The 25,691-nt window shown below is 38.0% G+C and overlaps 1 protein-coding gene across 5 annotated transcripts in view; it reads right to left on the reverse strand.

Moving 5' to 3' along the window:
• GTDC1 (glycosyltransferase like domain containing 1) overlaps positions 1 to 25,691 on the reverse strand; it is a 275,754-nt gene that overhangs the window by 57,930 nt on the left and 192,133 nt on the right. For 4 of the 5 annotated variants that reach the window (XM_040971529.1, XM_040971530.1, XM_040971531.1 and 1 more), the window contains one exon: positions 5,779 to 6,132. The exons of the other annotated variant lie outside the window; for it this stretch is intronic. In XM_040971529.1, the coding sequence (XP_040827463.1) occupies positions 5,779 to 6,132 (354 nt within the window). The remainder of the gene's footprint in view (positions 1 to 5,778; positions 6,133 to 25,691) is intronic. 5 annotated transcript variants of the gene reach the window in all.

Genomic DNA, 25,691 nt, shown 5'->3' on the forward strand with positions numbered 1-25,691 from the left:
GGAGCTTGCTAAGGGGAACTATTTTGATAATACTACTAAGATATGATTCACCTACTTCATTGTGTTGCACTGATGGGTGCAACTGCTAGTGCCTGAGCATGAATCAAGGCAGTCGCACGAAAATGAATAAGCACCACATTGTAACCATTAATACCTGAATTAAAGGAGAGAGGTCAGCTTGGCTTAGGAGTGTCCCCAAAAAAGCTGCAAAATGATTAAATTTACTCAATTTCACTCCTTTGAAATAAATGTCTCTATTCCACATGATAAAATAGACATAAAGCACTTTCACTGTACAATGGTTGTTTTTTAAAAAAGTGTATATGATTTGAGTTCTGAGCTAAAACAGCTACATTTTTCATGAAATACCAAGTTTACTTGGAGAAGCAAAAACTGAAAGACAACCATAATTAATCGTTTTTGAGCATTTGGAAGAGATATTCTCAAATATGAACCATGTAAGCCTTTTACTTCCAGGAATAATTAGTATATTTGCTGTGATGAAAAATTCAGAATTTAAATGAATAATGGAACTTTGGAAAATTTCTGTCTACACCATGAACTTGACAGCTTCCCAAGACTCAAATTTCTCTTATGAGATCAGTGACAACATTAATAAATTTGATGTTTTAGAAAGAGTAAAATGATTGGTGTCAACAATGAGAAGATCTATATAATTCAGTGAATTTGTATTTTCTTACTAACCAATTCATGATGCTATAAAATCCATTCAAACTTTCATGTTACACACCATGAAGAATTCATTGATTCCATACTGAACTAATCTTTAAGGAATTCCTGCTTGTCATAGGTTCCAGTACCGTGTCAAAGAAAATATCTATAATAATCTGATCAGGACATTAAAATATGTGTTTCTTTTTGAACTGTATTTCCTTGTGAGATAGGCTTTTTCTTCATTACATTGCACAAAAACAATATAATGCAACAGATTGGGTATTTAAGCTTCTATAAGAATCCAACTTTCTGGGCCTGTTTTGAGACACAGCAGGTTAAACTTGTCCACTGCAATGCCCAATACAGCATAAGTATTTGGGCTCCTGTCACCTCCACATCCAAATGCAGTTCTAGTCTGTCTAGCCTAGATTAGCCCGGGGTGTTGTGGTCATTTGGGAAGTCAACCAGTGAATGCAAGATCTTTGTCTCTCCTTTGTTGCTCTGCATTTCAAATAAACAAGCAAATCTATCTTAAAACAAAAAGACAACTCTTCCACATAAGACACTAAAAATGTTCAGACATGTCACTTATTTTTTTTGGTTTAAAAAAATACAGTTAATTTTCATACTGGCAAATAATGCTAATGGTTCTCACTGTTACTATTTTAACCATTATAGAGGGAGACACACACAGTGAAAGACAGAAAAGGGGACAGGAAAAGAGAAAGAGAGCATGCAAGTACTCCTATCCATTGGTTTACTTTCTAAATGCCCTCGACGACCAGTGCTGCGACTGGGGCCAGAGCCAAGAGCTGGAAGCTTAATCTTAGGTCTCTCACATAGATGAGTACCAATTACTTGAGCCATTATTTTCAACTCCCCTCGGTCTGCATTAGCAGGAAGCTGGAAACAGCAGCGAGAAGATGAGAAATGGAAACCTGATGCAGGATATAGTCCTCTTCATTGCTAAGTCAAACAGTCACCCTATTATTTTTAAATGATTATAACATAGACTTAAATTTTTCCCTCCATTTGCATTTCTAACACAGTCAATACTGATACGTATAATCTCAGTACGCAAGGACTCATTGGTGTCACACTCATTTTTAAGATCTTGAAGGGGTCCTGAGATCAGTGTTAGAGCCCCTGAAGCTTTGCAAAATGTGAAACGTGATCTTATACTGTCTGCCTAACTCATGCTTTCTCTCCCTCCAGTAGACTCTTTTGTGTCCATTATAATGTAGAGAATATTTACATAAAGGCTAGAGCTTGGCACAATGTAACAATACTTGTATAATAGTCAGAAACAATAGTTAAAATATTAACAACAGGAACTGCCAATTATTGTCTATTTTTTTTTTGGCAAGTCTTTTCCTTTAAGTCATTTCTATTAACTGTGTCTTTGCTATGCATGTTTATAAGAAAACATTAAAGACTGGGTAGAAAGGAGAAAACAAATTACTCTGCAGAGAACTCAGCAACTCTGTTAAAATACTGTCAGTTATTTATCTACTGTCAGCAGAGGTTGCACACTATAATCCTTGACAAGCTCAGATTCAGAAAGACGGAAAAGAGGGGGCAAGCATCGCATTTAAGGGCCTGTTCTCATGCACAGACATTTTAACACAGATTTAAAGCCAGAATGTATCTTCTAGAAAATGTCACTTTTGATTTTGATACATATCCTAGCAAGTAGGCTCTATATTTGGTTGACTTAGTACAAGATATGTTAGAGGCTAACACTATATTTTAGACCATTCATGATCCCAGGGTGGAACTAACACAATGAGGTCAGCATCACTTCATTTTTAGCGTTGGCTACGGCAACTGCATGATTTCATGGGCATATGTTTTATGATGAGGAGAAGGGCTTTATTTTTGTTTGGTTAGGCAAGTGTGATGACAAGGTCTGAGGACCCTGTTGTCCTCTCCAGTGTCCATTTCTACTTTACGTTTAAAGGGGAAACAACCAACGACACATCCTCCCCAGAAATGCCTTTTCTCTAGAACACACACCTAGCTAAGACAGCAGCGCAATGGAGCTGCCTATGCTAATCATGCCTCTTGCCTCATCTTCCAGCAGGTAGTTAAAGCAGCTCCCGTTACTGACCAGGATACATCACATGTGTGGGCTGGAGGGTGGAGGGGCTCAGACCGAGTGGGCTGAATAAGCAACGCAACCTTGGTCATTTCTAATAGAAACCATGGTTGCCTTCTGAATACATTTCATATTGACTGGTCAATTATTTGATTTCTACCCATATGATCAGGGGTCTAAATAAATGTGTGCTTGTAGCTGGGGATGTTTGATGAATGCTGAACCAGAATCTTAATTTTCTAATTCATATTCACCAATTAAAAATAAGCTGTATTTTTATGAGCAAATTTACATAAATCAGATGATAAAGCATGTACCACTAAAGGGTAGGAGTTCAGCTCACAACATTTGCATATATTCTCCTAAAGAAAATATAGGCATTTTAGATTTTCATTGAAGAGTCTTGCTGCGCTGGAACTCTAATGGGCTTAGAACAGTAAATTTTGAAGAAACTGATTGCTACCCCTGTAGCTAGTAAATGTCTGCCTAGACCCAGTGGCATTTGAAAAAAGTGTTTTATCATAAAATTATCCCAGCAGAGTCCATTCTGCAAGATAACATCATCATCATCATCATCAGTACTCCATGCAGGACCCAACAGCTCTGGCACAATATTGCCAGTCATTTATCTGTTGTCAGCACAGGTTACACACTGTAATCCTTGACTGCCTCGGAATTAGAATGTCTTTGATGTCCCCACAAGAGTTTTTTGCCCGAAGGCTTTACCAATGCTCGGCGGCTCAGTGTTTATTCCTCGTAATCTTCCTCTCATCTCCAGGCTAGCAGTGACAGATGGTTATGGGCACACAATAGTATTAAGAGTTTGATATTTTTTTTATGCTGTGCTCTCTGTACAACAAATAGCTATCAGACGCGGGCCAGAGAGCTGACATGGCTCGCTTAGGTAATGGCAAACAAACAGCTCGGGTTGATGCTTTCTGTCATTTCCCCTCCTAACCCTGCTTGTTTTCATTGTATACTCTCAAAGGTAAACTATATTAACCTTATAGACTGTTATTAAAAAGATATATCTATATGAGCATAAAGTGCTTTTCTTTTCTCTTTTTCTTACTCTTTTGATTATGAAAGTAATACTGCTGACATATTGAACAAATATCGAATGTCAACATAAATTTTTAGTGTGTGATAATATCCCCCTTCATATAGCTGTGTGTCAGGCGGGAACCCATGGATGATGCATAGCAGTAAATAACCCAAACAAAATTAGTTCTCTTGTCAGCTTCTACCTTGTATGTCCCCAGGCATCAGTAAAATTGACTGCACGCTAGATTTTCAAAATTAGCCCTAATGTTAGCTATGTGTCTGGCAACCTCCAAGTTTCCAATGTTCTACTATATTACCCGTAAGGATGAATGTGTTACTTTTATATTTTGGCATTTACTCTTGCTGATGTGGCTTTTTCCCCTCTTCTCCAAATTAAAAATAATTTAGCTTTAACAATAAGAATGTTCACAAACATAATGCTGCATCTCTTTAAGCAACTAACTTTAGGCAATTAAATTAAATTAAAGCAAAAATATACAAAGGAAGAGAGGGAATTATTCAATTTAATATTGTTAATTTTATTAACATAACTCTGTCTTATTTCGTGCAAACTATTGAATACCGTGCTTCTCATTCTTTCTCCTGTATTGCTGTTTTGTAGCAGCAGACTGCAAACTATTTAGTTGAATGTTCTGATGTATCTGATGTAGCCAGAACCAAACTTTTTAGAACTGATTTTCCTGCAATGAAGATTGCTTCCGAGATGACTAAAGATAAGCAGAAAAAAACGAAAAGCGTTCCAGCAGGTAGTAAATGGTAACACAGATTTTACCTTGCACACGTTAATCTCAGCCAGTCCTGCAGAATTTGAAAGAGACATAAACGGATACTGAGCACTAAAACATACCAAGTAAAACATGAGTATGGGTTACAAACAAACGCTATTGCCTTAGAAAGGCACTGCTGAAATGCTGGACGCACGAACACACAAATCCAAAGCACGCTGCACGTCAACTTTCAATATCTAAATTTCACATTCATACACTTAGAGTCAAAGACAAAAATCCCTTTAGGTACCAGATGCTGCAGATCAATTGTGAGAGCTTCTGGAGTTTTAATGTGCCGGAAGTCAAATCCCCAGCAAAGGCGCTTTGCCCGGCCGGTGTGGTATGCTTATTACTTCACCTGCAAACTGTGGCTCTCGAAAAATCAGACCTAATGATCAGCTCCGCATTTCCGCAATAAAGAGGCCATAATCTGTGGGGGAGGTGAACTCTAATCAGGCCACATGCAGATTAAACTAACTGGGAGGAATAAAAACTAGATTAAAATGTTCGTACTTAATACCAGAAGATTATCGGGACATTTTACCTCCTTAAATCCTAATTTATAGGAGCCAGGGTTAAGTTTATGAGTTTATATTCAGAGGGATTATGTGCTGCAGTTGATTTCCCCCTGTTTAGAAAAGACTTGGCTAGGAAGTATTTTGCTTAGCACAATGCAGAGGCATTTGCGAGAAGGGACAACATTTCAAATGTACTGATAGATATCATGACTAGCCAAACAAAGCCACCCAGCTGAAACTGGTCAAAGGAGTAAAGAATGGAAACTGTTCTGTTTTAATGGTTAAGATGCTTTATCAGTGTGTATACACAAGACAGGTTTGTGATAAACATGTTTGCATAAGTGTATAAAATGGATTCCAGTTTTTCTAATTTGAAACTTCTTGAGCTAGATCGTATTTCTTCTAAGAGCTATGCCACTATTGCTAGTAGACCAAACTACTTCATAGAATTATTTGTAATACCAGTGTCATCTGGGCACACAACGGTTAGTATAAAAACATGGAACAGGGTCATGTTGGCACTGCATTGGCAGTACCATCACATTAAAATGATCTTTTCGAAAGCTATAATTAAACCAAATTAACAAGTTGGTCATCAGATTATATTTTCTTATCGATTTGATAACTCCTATTACATTTGCATGTTTTCACTTACCACCTATGAGGCCAGACAATGTGCAATGGTCTTTGTTGGTCATCAACTTCACCCAAAATGCCACAGGGAGTGAGAGTCAGATTTCGCAGAGTTTCTCCAAGATGAGAGCTTGAATTAGCTGATGAGTAGGACTTTGCCAAGCCTGTCTCCTGCACCAATGAGATACCTAGGATTTCCTCTTGTGCAACCTGCAGGCCAGGCTGTACATCATCCTGTGATTTTACATTCTTCTGTGTATTCCCAGACTCTCTTGGCTCTGTTTGGAAAGGAGGGCCCATGGATGGAGGGGCACCACCATTTTCTTTAAGGCTGAGCATCTTCTGCAGATGGGCTGTTTTGTGCTTGGGCATGAATCTGTCACAAAAAAAAAGGCAACACATTTTTAGTGAAAGAAATATGTAAAATGTGTCCTTTATTTTCCTGTAAGAACATGGTAATTTTAAGACTAAGTAAATATAGAAACATTATAACAAAAACTCTAGAAAAAGTACAATAGTTGTAGTCATCAACTGCAATTCAAAAGTTTAAAATTAGGGCCCGGCACGGTGGTGCAGTGGTTAAGGTCCTCGCCTTGCACGCCCGGGATCCCATATGGACGCCGGTTCTAGTCCCGGCAGCCCCGCTTCCCTTCCAGCTCCCTGCCTGTGGCCTGGGAAAGCAGTCGAGGACGGCCCAAAGCTTTGGGCCCCTGCACCCGCGTGGGAGATCCGGAAGAGGCTCCTGGCTTCGGTTTGGCATAGTATCGGCCATTGCGGCTCACTTGGGGAGTGAACCATCGGACAGAAGATCTTCCTCTCTGTATATCCGCCTTTCCAATAAAAATAATAAAAATAAAATCTTTAAAAAAATCAAAAGTTTAAAATTAGTCTGGATTGTCTTTGAATGGTTTCCAGAATTTCTATGGCCATAGACATATAATACATATCCCGTATAGCCTAAACATGAAAGAGATGAAGATGTCCTGCTGCTTTCCTCTTTCACATTTTTTTTAGACTTCCATTTCAGGTTTCAAATAGGCACACGGTCAAGCATTTATTTTCAAGTTACTTGTTCATTATCCTAAAAAACTGCTTAAAATTTCCATCTCTGTTCACATGGCTGTTTTGTATTTCTGGGCACTTGTACATCTTTTCATTGTGTAAACAGCGCTAATTTCTGAAGTGTATTTCAATATCCTTTTCATTATTTTCTCCAATATTTCCATAATGTTTTGTCATATTGAGTTCAATATCTGTTACCAGTAGTTGGAGAATCTAAATCCATATTTCTAAAAAAATGATTCTATTGTCCCCTAAATCCCATGAGCTACACAAACAGAGGATCAGTTCCCAAGAATACTGTGGAATGAACCATCAGCACTTAGAAGAGAGGGAGATACTTGAACAGCTAAAATATGTTGGGACATACTATACGTACGATAGACACTTCTTACACTTTAGGGAACCAAAGATTGATTGGGATTTCAGGATCATCAGTAAAGATGGAGAGAGATTTTTAGTCTATTTAATTGAAAAATTTTACAAAAGAACAAGAAGAATCTGGGAAAAGTTTGCTTGAAGGAAAAGGGGCGTGAAGGAGCATCAACTCTTTAGGGATTAGCATGCAACCCAAAGTTGCTGGATACAGGCTGGTACGTGAAGTCTGTAGCCATGGAGGCACTCAAACAACTGAATGCTTCTTTGCAGTTCCTGAGGTCCAGCCGGAGCCTTGGCCTTTTACCTCCATCTGTGAAATAACTGGAGAAATGGCCAATATATGCATTTAGTAATAGTTAGAAAAGAAAAAAAAAATAAGGGGGGGATGGAGAGTAACAAGGAACATTTAGAAGTGTAGAAAGATAATTCAAGAGAGTATCAACATCTCTCATTGAATGCATGAAAAGAAAATCAAGAATCAGAAAAAAAATGCATGAAAGTGGGTATAAATCACTAAAGCAGTGCTACAACAGCAGAGGAAAGAAACCTGGTGCCTTATCATGTCCCAGTGACTGCAGGTTAGTATTTAGGCATGAGAAAGAGAGAGGACAGGTAGAAAAGTGGTGGGGAAGTAAAGGCTGAATTTTACAGATTTATTTGTTTATTTATTTGTTGTTGGAAAAGCAGATTTACAGAGAGAAGGAGAGACAGAGAGAGAAATATCCTTCTGTCTGTTGGTTTACTCTCCAAATGACAGCAACAGCCTGAGCTGAGCCAATCTGAAGCCAGGAGCCAGGAGCTTCTTCTGGGTCTCACGTGGGTATGGGGTCCCAAGTCTTTGGGCCATCCTTGACTGCTTTCCCAGGCCACAAGCAGGGAGCTGGATGGGAAGTGGAGCAGCTGGGACATGAACTGTTGCCCGTATGGGATTCCAGAGCATGCAATGCGAGGACTTTAGTCACTAGGCTACCGCACTAGGTCTGTAAAAGCTGATTTGTTTTTAAAGCACATGGATACAGGGATACTCTTTTGGTAATATTTGATAGGAAGGGAAGTAGGATTCAAAAGAAATAGAAAAGTCTTAACAGATGGAAGTTGAAAAACAACGTAACATGTGGTTACCAGCAAGATTCTTTGTGTGTGTTGGTTGGAAAGTAGAGCCTTTGAGAAAAGAGCAAACTTAGCTTTCTTGCAAAGTTAAGCAAAGTTGGAGAGAAAAATAAGCTGGGAAAAAATAAACAAAGCAACCAAACCATTTTAAATGGCAGGTGTGACAAATATGAGCTTGTGCTACTGAAGCTAGGGCAGATCAGCTTTTTCAAGAGATGTCAGTTGGGCTGGTGCTGTAGCGTGGGGCATCTGAGTGTCTGCCTGGGGTGCCAGCATCCCATGTGGATGCTGGTTTGAGGCCTGGTTGCTCCACTCCTGACCTGGGTCTCTGCTAACATCTTGGGAAGGCAGCAGAGGATGGTCTTACTCCTTAGGTTCTAACCACAGGCAAGACCTGGAAGAACATCCTAGCTCTTAGCTTCAGGCCAGCACAGCTCTGTTGCAGCCAGTTGGGGAATGAACCAGTGGATGGAAGATCTCTACCTCTCCTTCTCTTCTGTAACTCTGGCTTTTAAATAAAAATAAATAAAACTTTTTTTTTAAAAAAGAAAGAGGTGAGTAGAGGTGGCAATAAAGAACTGGCACAGTCATTGCGGAGATGGGTATATGTCATTTATCAGATTTGACAACAAGGGCTGGTGAGCAACACTAGGGAAGACTGGAGATGCAAGGTTTTCGGCTATTGTCTGCCTTATAACTTCCAGCATCAGAAGCCATGTTTTGGATACACCTATGGTTGTTTTATAAAGGTCTTTGAATGTTTGGTTTGATTTCAAATGTATTTATTTTTGCTGAAAGTCAGATTTTGAAGAGAGAAGGAGACAGAGAGGAAGATACTCTGCCGGTACACTCCCCAACTGACCACAATGGCCAGAGCTGAGCCAATCTGGAGCCAGAACTCTCTTCCAGGTCTCCCACGTGTGTGTAGCCCAAGGCCTTGGGCTGTCCTCCGCTGCCCTTCCAGGCCACAGTCAGGGAGCTGGATGGGAAGTGGAACAGTCGGGATTAGAACTGGTGCCCACATGAGATCTCCGCACATGTAAGGCGAGGACTTTAGCCACTACACTATCACATTGGGCCCTGAATTCAAATATCTTGAGAAAAATCAAGTAAACACAGAAAACCCCCTCACACCCCAAGAAATTAATAATGATTATATACAGATAGATTTTTAAAAATCCATAAGAATGGTAGATACTCCTAGTGTGCTCTCATTCTTGATTTAAAATGGAAAGGAAGTTGAGTATTTACAGACTTTACTTTCAGACTGTGTGGATTCCAAATTATTAAGGGAACAAACTAACTTCCTTCCTGAAACACAAGTAAAATTCTGAGGTCTAAAGAACTGCTACAAAACAAGAAAACCTTTCCTTTAATTGTCATAAAAGGAAACAAAAATGACTAAGACAATTTCTGCAAGGCAACAATAAAGCAAGAGAAGTAACCTATTATTTTATCTCAGATAAAGACTGTCTAGTAAACTTCAAAAGGATTGTAACAGAATTACTAAGTTTGTGTGTGAAGGATTTGCAATAAAAAGGAAAATTTAAAAAAATCAAATGAGCATGGAAATAATGTACTTTCTTTAAGAAAAGAGTACCATGACCCATCTTATTCATAAAATCCATTTATGTTGGATAGCATGTAAGCAAAATTTCAATTAAAAAAGATAGGTGATGGGGTTGAAGGCAATGGAGATTGTTCACTGACAAGGAATTTATGTGTGGGCAAGGTGCTTTTATTCAATACATTCCTAAATGTTCTGAAGGATGAATAATATCCATGTTGTAAACACAGTTTACATGACTTCATAGTGAACAAGATCCAGAAAGAAGCAGAACATAAAGAATTATGGTAACCAAAGCAACTTACAAATTGCTTTAAGTTGAAGTCATGAAAGTAGACGTTGAATAAAAGTAGGACGGATATAAAACACTACTTAGACCATTCTGAGTTTAACAAGAAGAGCAGGTGCTGATAATAAGATTCAAAAAAAAAAAAACACTGATGCTGCTTAGTCCTGGATGCTATCGCACAGAGAAGCAACCCTACGTGTGCTAGGCTAAAGCAATGTGCCAATGCTAATGTCTTCTAGGCACCTGAGAACTGTGTACACTTGAAAATTAGAGAGTTCTTAGAAGAGCAATAATAATGATTAAGGCAGTGGAAAACCTGATTTATGAGGACAGATTAAAGGAGCTAAGTATGAATAGCCTGGTGAAGTGACAACTAGAGGGGTGCATAATAGGAGTCTCCAAGGAAAAGAATAATTATTTAGCCTGGTACAAGGGGTGCATCACTAGGAGTAATGAGATGAAATTAAGAATGGGAAAATTTAAGCAGAATTTCAAGAAAAACTCCCTGACGGTATAATTTATTAGCTCCCAGAATAAATTCCCTATGGAAATGCTACAACTAGGAGAACTTAATAATAGCACTGGACAAAAATACCAATAAATAATATAGATAACAATCCAATCCCTGAAAGAAGGTGATTATGAACTATGCTTTCTTTGCTTGTAATATATTTTCACATTTTTCTTTAATGGATTTTGTTTATTATAGTGATTGTCAACCAAAGGAGGATTCAGGAAATTAGCTGAATCTAGCAGAATGCCACCTTGAACTGGGGGTAGTAACCAACACTTGAAGTTTTCACATACTCTGCAGCAATAAAGAAGAGAGAAACTGAAATGATTTTTTACTGTTTTATTTCAATACGACTGGTCTTGAAACCAACTGGACAGATGCATTGTTAACATTTGTAAAAACAAAAAAAGTTTAATCCACCATCCCACACAAAGCCTATTCTGATCTTCCAACATAAACTCATTATTTTCATAGACATGTTTAATATAAATGTATTGCCATAATAAAAATAAAAAACCCTTTGTTTCAGTTTTTCTAAATGTAGCTCTATGGTCAATTACTTCACATCAATACTAAGATCAAATAGGCATAATGCCTAACAAGCAGTTTGCTTAATAATAGTCACTGCACTAATTAACCCATCCAGAACATCCTTAATCAGACACTTTTTGTAATGTACAGTTAAGAGAAGCTTGGTAATACCATTCTATGCTAGAAAATAAAATACTACATTAATGATAAGATGAAAACTGGCTTTTCTATACAACTGGACAAAATGTTCATACTATCCTGGCATTAACTCAGAGAAGTACATATGCAAATAGGCACATGTCTGAACATTTCCCTTTTCTTTCCCAGCTCCAACTCTGATGGAGGTGATAATGAGAAGAGAAAGGTCCTGAGGTATGGCAAGGAAAGAAGAGTCAAAAGAAAAACAGCCTTTTACAGCACATGTCAACCTCACAATTTAACAACCTGCACAATTCTCTTAATGAAACGCTACTGCCCGCCTTGCTCCAAATGTCTCCTCATTTCTGAGTCTCTCAGAATTTTCATTGGAACCTGTTTTCTGCTCTTAGAAATTAAACAAACAAACAAAAAATACCCACCCAACTGCACCATTTTTCTAACTAACAGCCAAGATGTCAAGCAGAAACAATGTTTTTAACCTGTCACCTCTTGAGATCTCTTCCTCTGTCACTGTGTCCCCAACTATGGCTCCACAGGCACTGTCAGAAAACCCAAAAGTGCATCAGGAAATGATTAAAGACACAGCTGAAATGAGTATTTTCTAGGTTTGAATGTACATCACCACCTCCCATACATTTAAACATGTAAACCAAAAAAGCTGGACCCACAGGAATGGCCAAGCACCTTACTCAGATCGACCCAAGATAAAACTAGATTTGAGAGAAAATTTGAATGATGCTATGATTGATGGTAAGCAAAGGAAATTGTCTAGGCTCTTTTGCTTACTTCTGCTCAAGAGGCTATTTTATCTGGAGTTGACTAATATAAGTAGCCTAGAGGAAGATAGTATGGGTGAAGCAAGGCAAGTCAATTTTGGACATTCACATTGACTGATGTGGTGTTGAATAGTGTTTCATGGATGAAGGGTACATTCTGGTAAGATGCACTGCTCACAACTGTCTTTGGGTGATATTTTTATAAAAAATACATAATTTAGTAAGGTCAATATATGGAACCTAAGAAATAAATGTCCATAAATGAAAGTCCATAGACAAAGATGAATAGTCTTACTTCTCACAACAGATTTGGAAGACAGGAAGTTGAAAGCAAGATGAGAATTGCAGGATGATTGAGAAGGAGGCAAGAAAGTGTGTGTGTGGAGAGAGAGAGAGATGCGAAAGAGAAAGAGAAAGAGAGATAGAATTTGTGCATTTGATTAACGACGACTGCAAACCTGAGTCAATCGAATGAGACAATTGACCTGTATACAGAGCAGGCAAGGAGGAACTCCGGTGAAGATCTCCATGTCTGATGTTTATGGCTCACATGTGGAGAACAAGGAGCATGGCCACTATAGTGCATTCTTTAGACTGGAGTTTCACAAGGTGTAGTCTGTGTAAGACTAGTTCCATGTGACGCATTAAGGTAGTGCTCTAGAGAACATTTTGTGGAATAATAAGTCTGACAAATGATGGGCTGACTTTTTCACTACATCTTATAAAACAGCATGTATTAGTGTAAAATGCTCATTCATTCATTGCTTTGCTCAGTCAATAAGTATTTATTAAGTACTTACTATGAAATGAAGATATATGCATATATATATTATCCAAACCTAAAATTCTATTTAGGAAGAAACCTATCTTCTGTAGCTCTTTCCTTCCTGTACCTGTGCCCCCTCTACCACTCCCCTGTTCTCAGCAAGTAGCATCTGAAGAATGCCTGGTCAAAGAATACTTTATAATGCCAAGTGCCACCTTCAGGGTACACAGTTGGAGGAGCCAGACACATGGTGGCATAGAGCAGAGATGGGAGAAGGAACGGGGAAATGTATTCACACACACAAAAAAATGATGAAATCCCAGAGGGCATAGACTAATGTGACATTCAGAGTAGAAACAAATGAATCTGGAAAAAAAAATTGGGAGAATCCATGAAAAAAAAATGGAGAAGAAGATGATTCAAGGATAATAAAGGAAATAGCAGGAAAAAAAATCAGCCATTATTTAAATGACGTCTTTGGATTCCTGGCTGGAAACCCATTGAAGTGAAAGGAAACAACAACAACAAAATAACTTTCCCCAGCTTAACTTGGAAAACACATTAGGGAATTCAGTGATCTAAGCCTTAGATGATTTATAACAAAAAATATTCATTGTTGTGTTAGAAATTAATTACAAAATTAACATTTTTAGAATTTCACCACATAAGCAAATATCAAAGATAATTTAAAAATTATGGTAGTCCACATGAATCCAATATATTACTTATATGGTAAACAATTTATATAAACATATAAACTGCAAAAGCATAAATCTTGAGCTAGCACTCTCATATGTACAGATTCACCTCCTATATGTTCTCATTTATTATTCTTTACTGACAAAAGGAATAGCAAGAAAATTGATCATAACCAAACTGAGGTACTTGAATACCACAACATTCAGCTGAGGGACAGACCTAGATAGCTTGACTAGTGGGTTACAGTCTCTCCTTCACTGCAGATGGATGAAGTGATGCAAAATATTGTCTGCATAAACTATATCACAGATAAGCCCATCAAAATATATGGGCATCCATGTAGATGCTTTGGGGGACCACTGCTGCTTCTTGGGTCATGTCGTTTAGATGTTCAACAGCTGGTGCCTGAAAGAAACTTTGTCTCCTATGGCACAAACTCTCCAAGCCACCACTGAACACTGAAAAAATCTGTGAGAATTATACCAGACAAGAGACTTTTACTTGGATTATGAACAATATGTGTGTGACAAGATAGGAAAACGGGACCCATGAAAAAACTTACTGTAGGAGAAATTGCGTAGCAAGCACTACTTACGGTTCTGATATAAATACCTTCTTAGCCATGTCTTCTCCTAAAGTTGAGACATATTTGGGTACTAAGCAAAGACTTCCCACAAAGACTGCCCAAAACAGAAGCTGCGGCTTCCTCATCCATGCCTTAAGACCCACATCACTTCCTCCATTTGCAACTTGGAATAGTTGGGATATATGCACTATCATAAGGAAAAGATGGTTCTATTCCAATGAGCTATACCTTTGTACTCTTGTTTTTAAAGAGTTATTCCCACCTGAACTGCTGATCTCAGAACTCCAATCATGAAGAGAAGTACAGGTTCCACAGACTATCAAAACCACTTGAGCAGTGCCCTCAGAGCATGCCCTACATTGGGGAACTGGGAGGGGTGGGTGGCTGGGTGGGGCTTCTCCCTTTATTTTCCCTTTACCCCAGATCTAGAAAAAAAATTAATAATGTGGAAACAATGGTCTTACCCACTTTCCTGTAGCCCTTGACCCTTTGTGCTCTAGTCAACCATGTAAAGATTATCAAAATAAAAAAAGAGTTATTCATTTTTTTACTGAAACAGCAGATTTTACAGAGAAAATGAGAGACAGAGAGAAAGTCTTCCACCCACCAGTTAATTCCCTAAGTGGCCACCACAGCTGGAGCTGAGCTGATCTGAAGATAGGAGCCAGGGGCTTCTTTTGGTTTTCCCATGTGGGTGTAGGATCCCAAGGCTTTGGACCACCCTACACTGCTTTCCCAGGGCATATGGAAAGTGAGACAGCTGGGATATGAATTGGTGCCCATTTGGGTTCTGGTACTTGCAAGGGGGAGGATTAGCCAATTGAGCTATCGTGCCAACCTGGTATTTTTATTTTCCACTACAATGTATAAGAATCATTTCTGAAAATTTAACACTCTCAAGATAACATCATTCATACCATGTTCTTACATATTCTCTGGAAACACGGTTTATGTGATCATTATTGTTTATCCTAAAAAACAATGTCTTGATTTTCTGTTCACTTTTAATGTCCAGGTGTTTTAGATTGTATGTGTTGCTAATTTAACTGCCTGCTAGTATGAGCAGTTTTTCTTATTCAGTTTCACAAAATTTCCTTACTATATGAGTGCATGCCTCCCACACAGAGAATTTAAGGACCTTTTGAATGTATGAGAATAAGAAAAGCCACCTTACATATTGCCAGAACAAATGTTTATCAGAACCAGAGCCATCCTCGCTACCATATGTATACTCAATTCTCTCCATCACTACTCCTCTCGCTCCAGAAAGAAATCTCTCGAAGAACAAAAACAAAGCTCTTCCAATTAGACAAGGTTTACTCTACAAACTCAACTAACAGTTAGGCAAAGTCATAGGCTCAACTGCAAACAGGGAAACTACTTTTTCACCTCCATTCTTGCATACATTCTACTCTGTGAATTCTACTCAATTCCCTCAGTCACTTCTCTGAACGGCCCAAGCTAGTCCCCCACTTCCCACTGCTATTAGCCTATCTTGGAACTGACCCTACCTTTTATCCAGACTTGATTCATGTTAGGGTTTTCATTATTTATCTCGATGGAAATGTCATTTCTCACAATGTATCAATTACCTTCTATGCTAACGTGTCACAGCTTCAAAAGAAATGACATCTCAATTCTAAGCAACTATTTACAAATGGGATATGGATAAGCTCTGGAGAGTATTTAGGGGTGCAGAGAGTTGGCAGAGTAACTGTGGCTCAGTTGGTTGAAGGGGGAGGACCCAGCCTGTGTCACTGCACAGGTTTGCCTTGGTTGCTCCTGCTTTTTGAGCTTATTTGAATCACTTAACTTCTTTGAACTTTAATTTCCTGTTTCACTTATATACACATATATATGTGTACATAAGTATATGTGTGCATATATATGTATATATGTATATGTGTATACATCACTTCAAAGGCAAAGTGACAAGAGAGAGACTGAAACCTTCTGTGTACTGGGTCACTCCCCAAATGCTTGCTCAAGCACTTGCCCCGATTTCCTAATTTTAAAATTCTGACAATCATCTGCTTTTATAAATTTCTTGAGAGGATTAAAAGGGAGAATTGTCTTGGACAGGATGGATAGTACTAACTAAGCAACTCTAAACTTTCTGTTCCCTTGTTCCTTCATGTAACATTCATATTCGCAGGGTTATTCCTAAGGCCATCTGGGTAATACCATATTCCCAAATCAGTCACTGAAGAGGCTCCCATGTCAAAAAGGTCAAAAGTATTCATTCAATAGATATGTTAATTCCTTACATGTGCAGGAAGTTGTGTTTGTATCTATGAAGTTTTAAGTATGTGTGTAGTGACATTTCAAACAAACTTATTTGGTGTTCCAGCCTCTGAAAATGTAAGCTATCCCTATCTTCTTTAAACTAAACTGTAATTTACTGAACACCGTACTGACATGGCTCAACTTTTCAGACTTCACAGTTTGCTGGTCATTTTTCCTATTTTGTGTGTCATGAGTAAAATTTCAAAAGACTTAATAAATTCACCAAGTTTAATTTAATGATGTTATATAAAAACAAAGCAGAACGAAAAAAAAAAAAACATTTCCCTAATGTAGATCTGAAGTTATCTCATACCAGCAACAGGAGGAAGCTGTTTCATATGTATATGTTATTGACTTGCTGTCTTAAGGACTTACCTTTTTAGCAAGCAAATATTCTCACTACTGCATACTAGGAGAATAAAAAAAAATGTCTCTTACAGCATCAACTAGCAGTTTAAGCAAACTCTAAAATGATCCTTGATTATGCTTTCTGTTTCATGTTTTTCTTTATTTTGGAAAGTATTATTTGGGAACTGAGACAGGGGAAAGTTCTAGTATAGAAGAAATAGACTTTCTAAACAATTGTAAGGATTCTACTTGGTCATTTCAATTGGAAAGTGTCTGTTGGAACAGGCTTTTATTTTATTCGACCTTGAGATGGAAAAAAAGGAGGAAAAGCGGTAACATTGTGACAGAAGAAATCTCCTGAACATAAATAAGCAATTTCTTATTAAATCTATGCTGATAGCAACAAAGAAGAAACTTCATTATTTTTTTTTCTAAAGGGACACAAAACAAATAGGAATATAGGTAAACATGCATATTCATATATTCTCATGAATGAACTGCATAATGAAAACTAGCATATCACAAGGTGAAAATATGTTGTACTAGGCTTCTCTACTCCCGAATAAAAAGAAGACTCCCAAATGAAACTGTTAAATATACCTGGAGAATATGATACTAGATTTTCTATACACTGCTCATACCTACAATACCAAAACAGGAGAATGTTGGACTTGTCTTTTGCTTAAAAACTATACTACTGAAATAATATGGGAGGAAAACAGAGGGAGGAAGAGGAGGTAGAGAGGAAATTCCTATGCCTACAAAGCTGTTTCATAAAAAAATAATAAAAATGTGTGTTCTTTATTAGCTAGCTATTAAAATCAACGAGATGTTAGGGAATTAAAAACAGGAAAAGAAAAGGGACCAGGCTTAGCAATTACACTGCCTCAAACATTCCCATGCTACATCATTGTCGAGTTTGAGTCCCAGCCCTGTCCTGGTTTCCTGGTTCTAGATTCCTGCTAATGTGTACCCTGGGTAGCAGCAAAGGATGGCTGAGTCAGTTGGGTTCATACCACTTGATGAAAGATCTGGACTCTGTTACTGACTCCAGCTCCGGCTGGTAGCATGTGGCCATCATCAAGATAGGGCCCTTTCAGGCTTTTGATGACAACATCAGAGGGTAGGAACTCTTGGTGTGTGTCTCTTTTTACTTCTATGTTCTGCCTTTCCGACAGAATAAGCAAATTTTTTTAAACCAAGGGTAAAATGTGTTTCAGTTGGTTGAAGTGCTGCCCATGACATTCTACACTGAATGTTTAGTTTGGGTACTGGCTGCTCTGTTTTCTCAGCTAGCTCCTGGCTAATGCACTTGGGAAGACAGGCAGCAGAGTATTTCAAGCACTCGGGGTTCTGCTCCCCCTGTGGGAGACTAGGATGGAGTTTGGGTTCCTGGCTTTGGCTTGGCGCACCCCCAGCCACTACAGCCATTTGGGGTGAGTGAACTATCGCAGGATTACTCTCTCTGCCTCTCCCTCTTTTTCTCTAGTAATCTGCCTTTCAGATAAATGAATACATTCTTTTTTAAAATAGGAAAACATTTCTTAAGTTTGTTCGGAAGCAAACATGTTACCTTTTTAAAAACGAAAATAAACTTAAAAATAGAGACCCAGGAAAGAATTTTTTTTAAAAAAAACAAATTTGTATGACATTAAATAAAATTACTTAATTTTCTTAAGCCTGAGTCTGTATTGAGAATGAGATCAGTCCAACTTCTCACAGAATCAATTACCTTTTCAAAGCTAATCATTACCTGGTAATTATGATTAACAGGCAAAATGACAGAAAGGCCCACGTAGAGCTCTAGCCACAGTGCCAGGTCTCAAAGTCAGGGATGTGTCACGTGTCCATGTCTGGGTGTAATCTTTTCTCCAAGTCTCCATTGTTTCATCTCGAACATGGAAATAAGAACGCAGCCTTGCACGATTCTGTTTCCACATAGCTTGGCACAGACTGAGCACTTATTCTTTTTATTATTCATAATAATGGTGATGATGTTCATTATATTTCATTGTTACCAAAGAGACACTCATCTTTCTCAAGAGTCCAGTGCACGCTAAGCCCTCTACGAAGCACTGACGCATGCCTCCTCTGATGTATCTTTCTTTTTATTTCTTACAAGTTACACTTTAGCCATCTATATAATGCAGGCAGTTTAAATATACATTTTAAGATAACATGTTTTCTTTTTACTCATATGCTAATCAAAGATTTGCATTTACATCTAGGGACATATTAATTACAAAAGGCCCAATGTTATACATTAAACAAATATATTTCTTTTATTTCCTTCTGCTATTTCTTTCCAATGGTACATTCTTCTGTCACTTGCCCTGGTTTCATATTCCTCCATTTTTTTCTGAGAGGTTTTGTTTTTCTTTTCCTTCTTAGAAAGGTACAAAAATAAAAGTAAAATAAATCAGGAATTTTAAAACAACTGTTCCATTTCTCTGGGACATGAATAAATGGTCACGAGAAATCTAGCATTTTTTCCCATTTCCTTTGCTTACTCGTAGCTTGAATAAATAAAAATTACTATCAAATTCAACTCCCCAAACTACTGCCCTTTTTGTTGTTTCCATAGTAAGTGCTATGACACAATGTCCTCATTCATTCCATGTTCTGATTACTTATCCTTCTAATTTTTAAGCCACAGCAATTGGTCTTACTCAGAAATAAATATTAGAAGATTTGAGCTTGTTAATTTTACATTTGAAATAAACCCCTTGAGTACACAAAGGGAGTGTACAAACATTTAAATTTATTTCAGGTTTTCTATACTGTCTAGGATTTCTAAATTTGGAAAAGGAGGAGTAAAAATATAACAGATGGATACATTTGAAATGTCTGACACTCTGGGCTATTACTAGACTATAAGCAAGGCTTGGAGGTAAAGAAAGGCCTTAAATACTCAGTAACAGCACTGAGTAAAAAAGGTTTGCAGAATAAACATTCATTCATTATTCAACATAAAATTAAAGGCCTACTCTGCCCGACAGAACAGCCAAAATGCCTTTATGAAACAAGCAATATGTTAGGTGCTAAGACTAGAAAAGAATGGAGTGATGGCAACTTGGGAACGCTGGTCTTAGGTGGGCACAAGTACCAGGCAAGGCTGATTGGACAAGGTTAGCTCTATGTGAGGCTTCAGTGATGATTTCAAATCAGCCAGGCATGCAAATGAGAGGTGGGATGTACTAAGAATAAGTGCATATGCAAAGGGTCCAAGATACTGTCTAGATTCAGAAATTAAAATATGTTCAGATCGAGTGGGCAGAGGTTTAGAGGGACTGGAGGAGTTGAGGCACAAAAGATGAAGCCTGCAAGTCTTCTGAAGAGACCTAGAAGCCCTTAATAACCCAAGGAGGCAGACCGCAGCCCAGCGAGAAAGTGCGACTGAGGCAGAGCAGACAGGCTGGCCTCCGTGTGAAGAAAAGGCTGGGGCAGACATGGCAGAGCAGACACCAGCATTTTATTTCTCTGACTTTTTGAAGCTCCATGAAAACAGTGATAGTGATTTAGGATTTTTTTTTTTTTAAGAAGCATAGAATAACAAAGACAAAAGCAAAAATTGGGAAAAATGATAACAGAAATGTCAACCAGGTTTCAGAAGGTAGAAAGCAGATGGGCTAGTGATGTTTGAATATAGAGGAGGAGGGGGAAGTAGAGTCTACAAGTGCATGTGACTGTGTGTGTCACGCACACGTGCATGCGTGTGTGTGGTGTCTATCCTGAGGAAGCACTTCATGCGTTTTGCAGACATTCTGCAAGCCTTACGAACTGGCCATGCCATGTGCTTCTGGAGGTGCGGCTACTGAAAAGAACCAGAAACAGAATAAACAAGAATAATTCAAGTGGCATTAGAACCCTTGATAGAATAAAAAAGATTCTAACACTCTTAGGTGAGCAAACAAGAGAAGTCATGTGCAAAGGTGAGAAATAAGCTGGAGTCACCTCTCAAGACAAAGTCCCAAATGGATAACAATGGAACGGAATGTTGAACGTCTAAGCGAAATGATTTTCAGCGTGAGATAGGATACAGGCTCTTTCTGATACGCTAGGTCGTATCACACTCTCTTTCGCACCTTTCCTGTGGAAGGAGAAGAAGAAGGAGCAGGAGGTGGAGACGGAAGTTAGAGTTTGATCTAAGGACCCAGAAAACAACCAGTACAAATAGGAGCCGGTGAAACAAGGGTTGCAGGGAGATGGTTTCCAAGAAACAATCTGGAAAAGATAATTTCTTATGTGCCTGACCATACTGAAAAGATGAATTAGGGATAGTGACAGAGGGTGGGAAAGGATTTATGATACTGATGTGGAAATTAAGCAAATAAAGCCAAAGCAATAATTAGTGCCAGTAACAATGAAGAGTTATTGAGAAAAGGAAATGTAATCATAGAAAATCACGAGGCTCAGCAGGGAACACTTTCTATATAGTAAGAATTGATACATGGATGACTCAACTCAAAGTGGAGATGTGGTCATAAGGGATGGATGTGGTATGAGGAAGTGTGTGTGTGTGTGTGTGTGTGTGTGTGTGTGTGTGTGTATGAGAGCTAACTGCATCAGCATTCCCAATGGTAGAAAGTCAATAGATAGTGCAACATTTTTTTTGAAAAATCAAAATTAGCAAGAAATGACTAATGAAAGTTTTATCAGTGGCAGAATCAGAAAAAGATAGCACGTGTGTGTAGGGGTAACTAAAATGTGGATATTGGTTTTCAGTTTTAACGCCTTCTGTAACTTCTGACCTTTAGAAAGTAAATACATAAACTTGTAGTAAGAAATCATGATTTTGGGCCCAGTGGCGTGGCTTAGAGTCTAAAGTCCTTGTCTTGAACACGCCAGGATCCCATATGGGTGCCGGTTCTAATCCCAGCAGCTCCACTTCCCATCCAGCTCCCTGCTTGTGTCCTGGGAAAACAGTCGAGAATGGCCCAAATCCTTGGGATCCTGCACCCATGTGGGAGACCTGGAGGAAGACCCTGGCTCCTGGTTTCAGATCAGCATAGCACTGGATGGAAGATCTTTCTCTCTGTCTCTTCTCCTCTCTGTATATCTAAGCTTCCAATAAAAATAAAATAATAATAATTTTTTTTTAAAAAGAAATCATGATTTTTCAATTTTATAAATTTCAAAGTAACAATTTAAGATATTGCCTCATATATTTTCTCACATTTTCATTTTGGAACTGTTATCAAATATATAGTGAATGACTATCTTTTAAAATCTTAAAATCACTTATTTTCAGTTTTTTGTATTTAGCAAATTCTTTTTACCTTTTAAGATTCAACTCTGGGTCATTGAATCTTTCTTCACAACCATACATTACTTATACTTCTTAGTTGATTTTGATGAATATACAAAGGCTCTAATTCATCTTTTAAAAATATACATTGTTTTTTATGACATCTTTTTCATTTCTTGTGTATCCAGTTTGCTTCATATACTATCAGTTGTTCTAAAATCTGCTTTTTGTTTTTAGTTCAGAAGTCCTGGTATCTGCTGTTCTTGAGAGCCCGATTTTATAATCTGGCCAGGCTTGCTAAAAATGGACTAAATGTTGGATAAGAAACACAGGAAGAGAAATGGTTTTGTGAAGAGGCAAAAAAGGTAAGTTCGCTTTTAGACATTTGAGTTTCAGATACAGGAAAACATACGAATGGGATGAGGTTTGAACCTAAGTTTATCCTTCCTTCAACTCCTAGCCACTTTTCTAAATTCTAAGATATTTACTTAAATTATTCAACAATCGTCAGACATTTATAAAATGTCCACTCAAACTCAAAACTGTGTTCTTGTTGGAAACAAAAATGAGGTATTTTGGCATTATATGGCTGAATTTTCCAAAAGGAACAATATGATGTTTGTTTAAAGAGCAAAACAATACAAAGTACTCTTTTAGGATATGGTGAATAATACTGTGAAGTTCAACTTATTTGCCATTTCATTATTGTTTAGTTTAAAATATCCCTTTTTGTTAAGCGGTTGGTTCATGAAAATGCGCAAATACTCTCAGTAGAGATACATGTCCATTCATAATTTCTACTAATACTATCATGGGACATATTTACAGATATATACAAACATCTCTAAATAATAAAACCAGATGTGAGCAGAAATTGTACATCCTGAACCACATAATAAATGTTCTAGAAACAGTAATCATTCAACAGAGTTCTCATATGGAACAGAAAAATTTCTTACAGCTAAAAAGGTAATTTTTTCCCCATAATTTAGCTTTATGGGAAGTTTGCATCTTGATGGCTTGGGCTACCTTAAATTACTGCTTATGTCACGAGACAATCAGTACACAACCTCTTATATGCATTTAATGTTTCAATATGCATGCTAGGGTATAACTCACTCCTAAGGATATCAATGGTCAGATTATTTTAGAACTTGATGGTTTGGGAGTACAGACAGAAAATGGCCAGATGGCTATTTAAAGCTAATCCATGTGTAGATGTGTTCCAATACAGAATTACAGGCAACAAACCAATGGAATACCAGAAGTCTTGCTACAATGCCTTTATCCAGAAATAATATTTCAATTTTGTAGAACTTGATTAAAACAAATCTTATTCTTTATATTCCTGTAATTAATAAATGAACAAAACAGCTATAATGCCTAGTAGGTTTCTGGACTACTGTTGAATGAAGCAGTGGTTGAAAGAAATAATACTTTGATATAAGGGAGTGGAAAGGGTCATGTTTAGACCGTTGTAAGCTTTTCTAAGTCCTGATTATTTTTGTACAATGATATATCTTTTGGGAGTTTGAGTATGTTTTATTTAGGTGGTTTGCAAATGTGAAGTGGAAAGAGGTAAGGTTGGCTGAAGGGTAATTATTTCTTGATGGAAGAATACAAAAAGTATAAACAGCTCAGCTATTCCTTAAGCAAACTCTTCAGCTCTTCATTCCTGATCTACAATGCAAATAGTATACAAAATAAGGTTTCATTAAAGAGTGACTGTCACATCCACAGGAAAGCGAATGAAAACCTGCTAGGCAGTATTATTAGATATATTGAATTTGTTGTCACTAAGATCAACAAAATACTGCTTTGAAGGACTACACACTGTGACACAGAAATAGCTTTGCAATATGGAATAGCCCTTTGATATGACTTTTTTTTCATTTTATTGTAATGGGCTTATACCTCTGGAAGAAATGAATATCAATTTATGATGGCTTAGGTCACTATTAAAAAGTAGCACACTAATCAGAAAGCATCTGTGATAACCGACAATCCATTTGAATAGGAGGAAAAATTAGAATCTTTGCATCTTATGATATCTTCATAACATAAAGTAACTCCATGTCATAGGGTTTGGCGAGAGACCTCTCCCATCCTCTTTGCATTTCAGCTGAACTTCTAATTCTGAGGATTAATACCTACAAATGCTAATCAGAAGTGCTGGGCACATCTCTGCAGGCCTTGATAAGCCAGACTATATCTGCCCTATGACTCTAACCCTATCACTCTCTAGCAGCCTAACTGGAGAGGTGGAAATTCACAGGAGTAGAGGTGCTGCATGAGGAGTCTCACACGAACAGGGATACCTGCCAGCAGGGCATCCCTGGATCACTGCCAAGCTGCTGAAACATAAAAGCCTGCCTCTTTCCACTCCTAGGACAGAGCATAGAACTATTCTCTGCTCCTTGAAATATTGGGTACAGATGGTGGTGATGGTTCTGGCTTTGAAATTCTAAAGGGTAGAGGGAGACTACTGAGATTATCCTCATATTAAGGCAGGGAGACACAGTGGCAAAGGCAGTGGTCTTCATTTTTATATTTTGGAAGGGAAAAAATATCTGATTTTTTTTCCTTGTGGGCTTCAAAAAGCTGGTGTTGTACTGAGAGGACTTGCTTAAGATAGCTGCCTTTTCAGCAGGGGATATATCTCTAGAGTAGAACCTGAGATGGAAATGACTTAAAGTTACTAGATAAATTTCATCCATGAAAAAGACAGTACCTGTATATATGATCTCCATAGTTTTATTTCCAAAGGTAAACAGGTCATACTTGAGTGCTGTACAAAAGAGCAGTGTTTATTTTGCTATTGCCCAACAGAAAGCATTTCATACCTAAGCAATATCTTCAAAGAGCACTAGCTCTAACTAGTCATGCTATTTTTTTCCTTTCAGCCCCTTTTCCAGTCCATTTTCCACTTTGGAACCACAAATGGAGACAGAGGTGCTTGGCTTACTGAATAGTTTGGATTCTACGGCGGCCGCAGAGGAAGGAGTTTCATTCCCTTCTACCAATGCCTTTCAGACATTCACTGAAATATGTTTTCTTCCCTACTGGTAAGCACTTGGGCAGATACCATGGCTTCCTGTCTTGTGATTATTTTCTTCTGGTACTATTGGCATTGCTTTTCTCCCTCCCACACAACAATGTAGGAACAGGAAGGGCTTTCTGGAACATGGAACTCAAAGTAGAAACTACAAAAGTAAAGACACACTCCCAGTATAATGCAAGTCTCATAAGTATCGCTGAGAAGCAAACTGCAGAAGTGTAAGGAATATCGGCAATTTGTAAAACACATAGTTAATCAGTCAAGTGTTAGAAGTCAGTGGAGATCACTGTCAAATCCAAAGAGATCTGCTACTATGAAACCTGGTAGGTGTGTGACTTTAGGCTATTTACTTAATATCGTTTGGGCTTTAATTTCCTCCTCCATGGAGGTGGGATTAATATGAATATATACGTCTGTGAGTTATGGGGAGAATTAAACAAGCTAATTAATGGAAAGCACTCAGCACAGTGTCCAGCCAAGAGAATTTACTCAAATAAATGGCAGCTTTTTTATCCTCACCACCATCATCAAATCTTCAAGTGGCAAGTGATGTGTACTAAA

This window comes from Ochotona curzoniae, unplaced genomic scaffold (genome assembly GCF_017591425.1).
Source record: "Ochotona curzoniae isolate NIBS_2020 unplaced genomic scaffold, NIBS_Ocur_1.0 contig_2210, whole genome shotgun sequence".
Lineage (NCBI taxonomy): Eukaryota > Metazoa > Chordata > Mammalia > Lagomorpha > Ochotonidae > Ochotona > Ochotona curzoniae.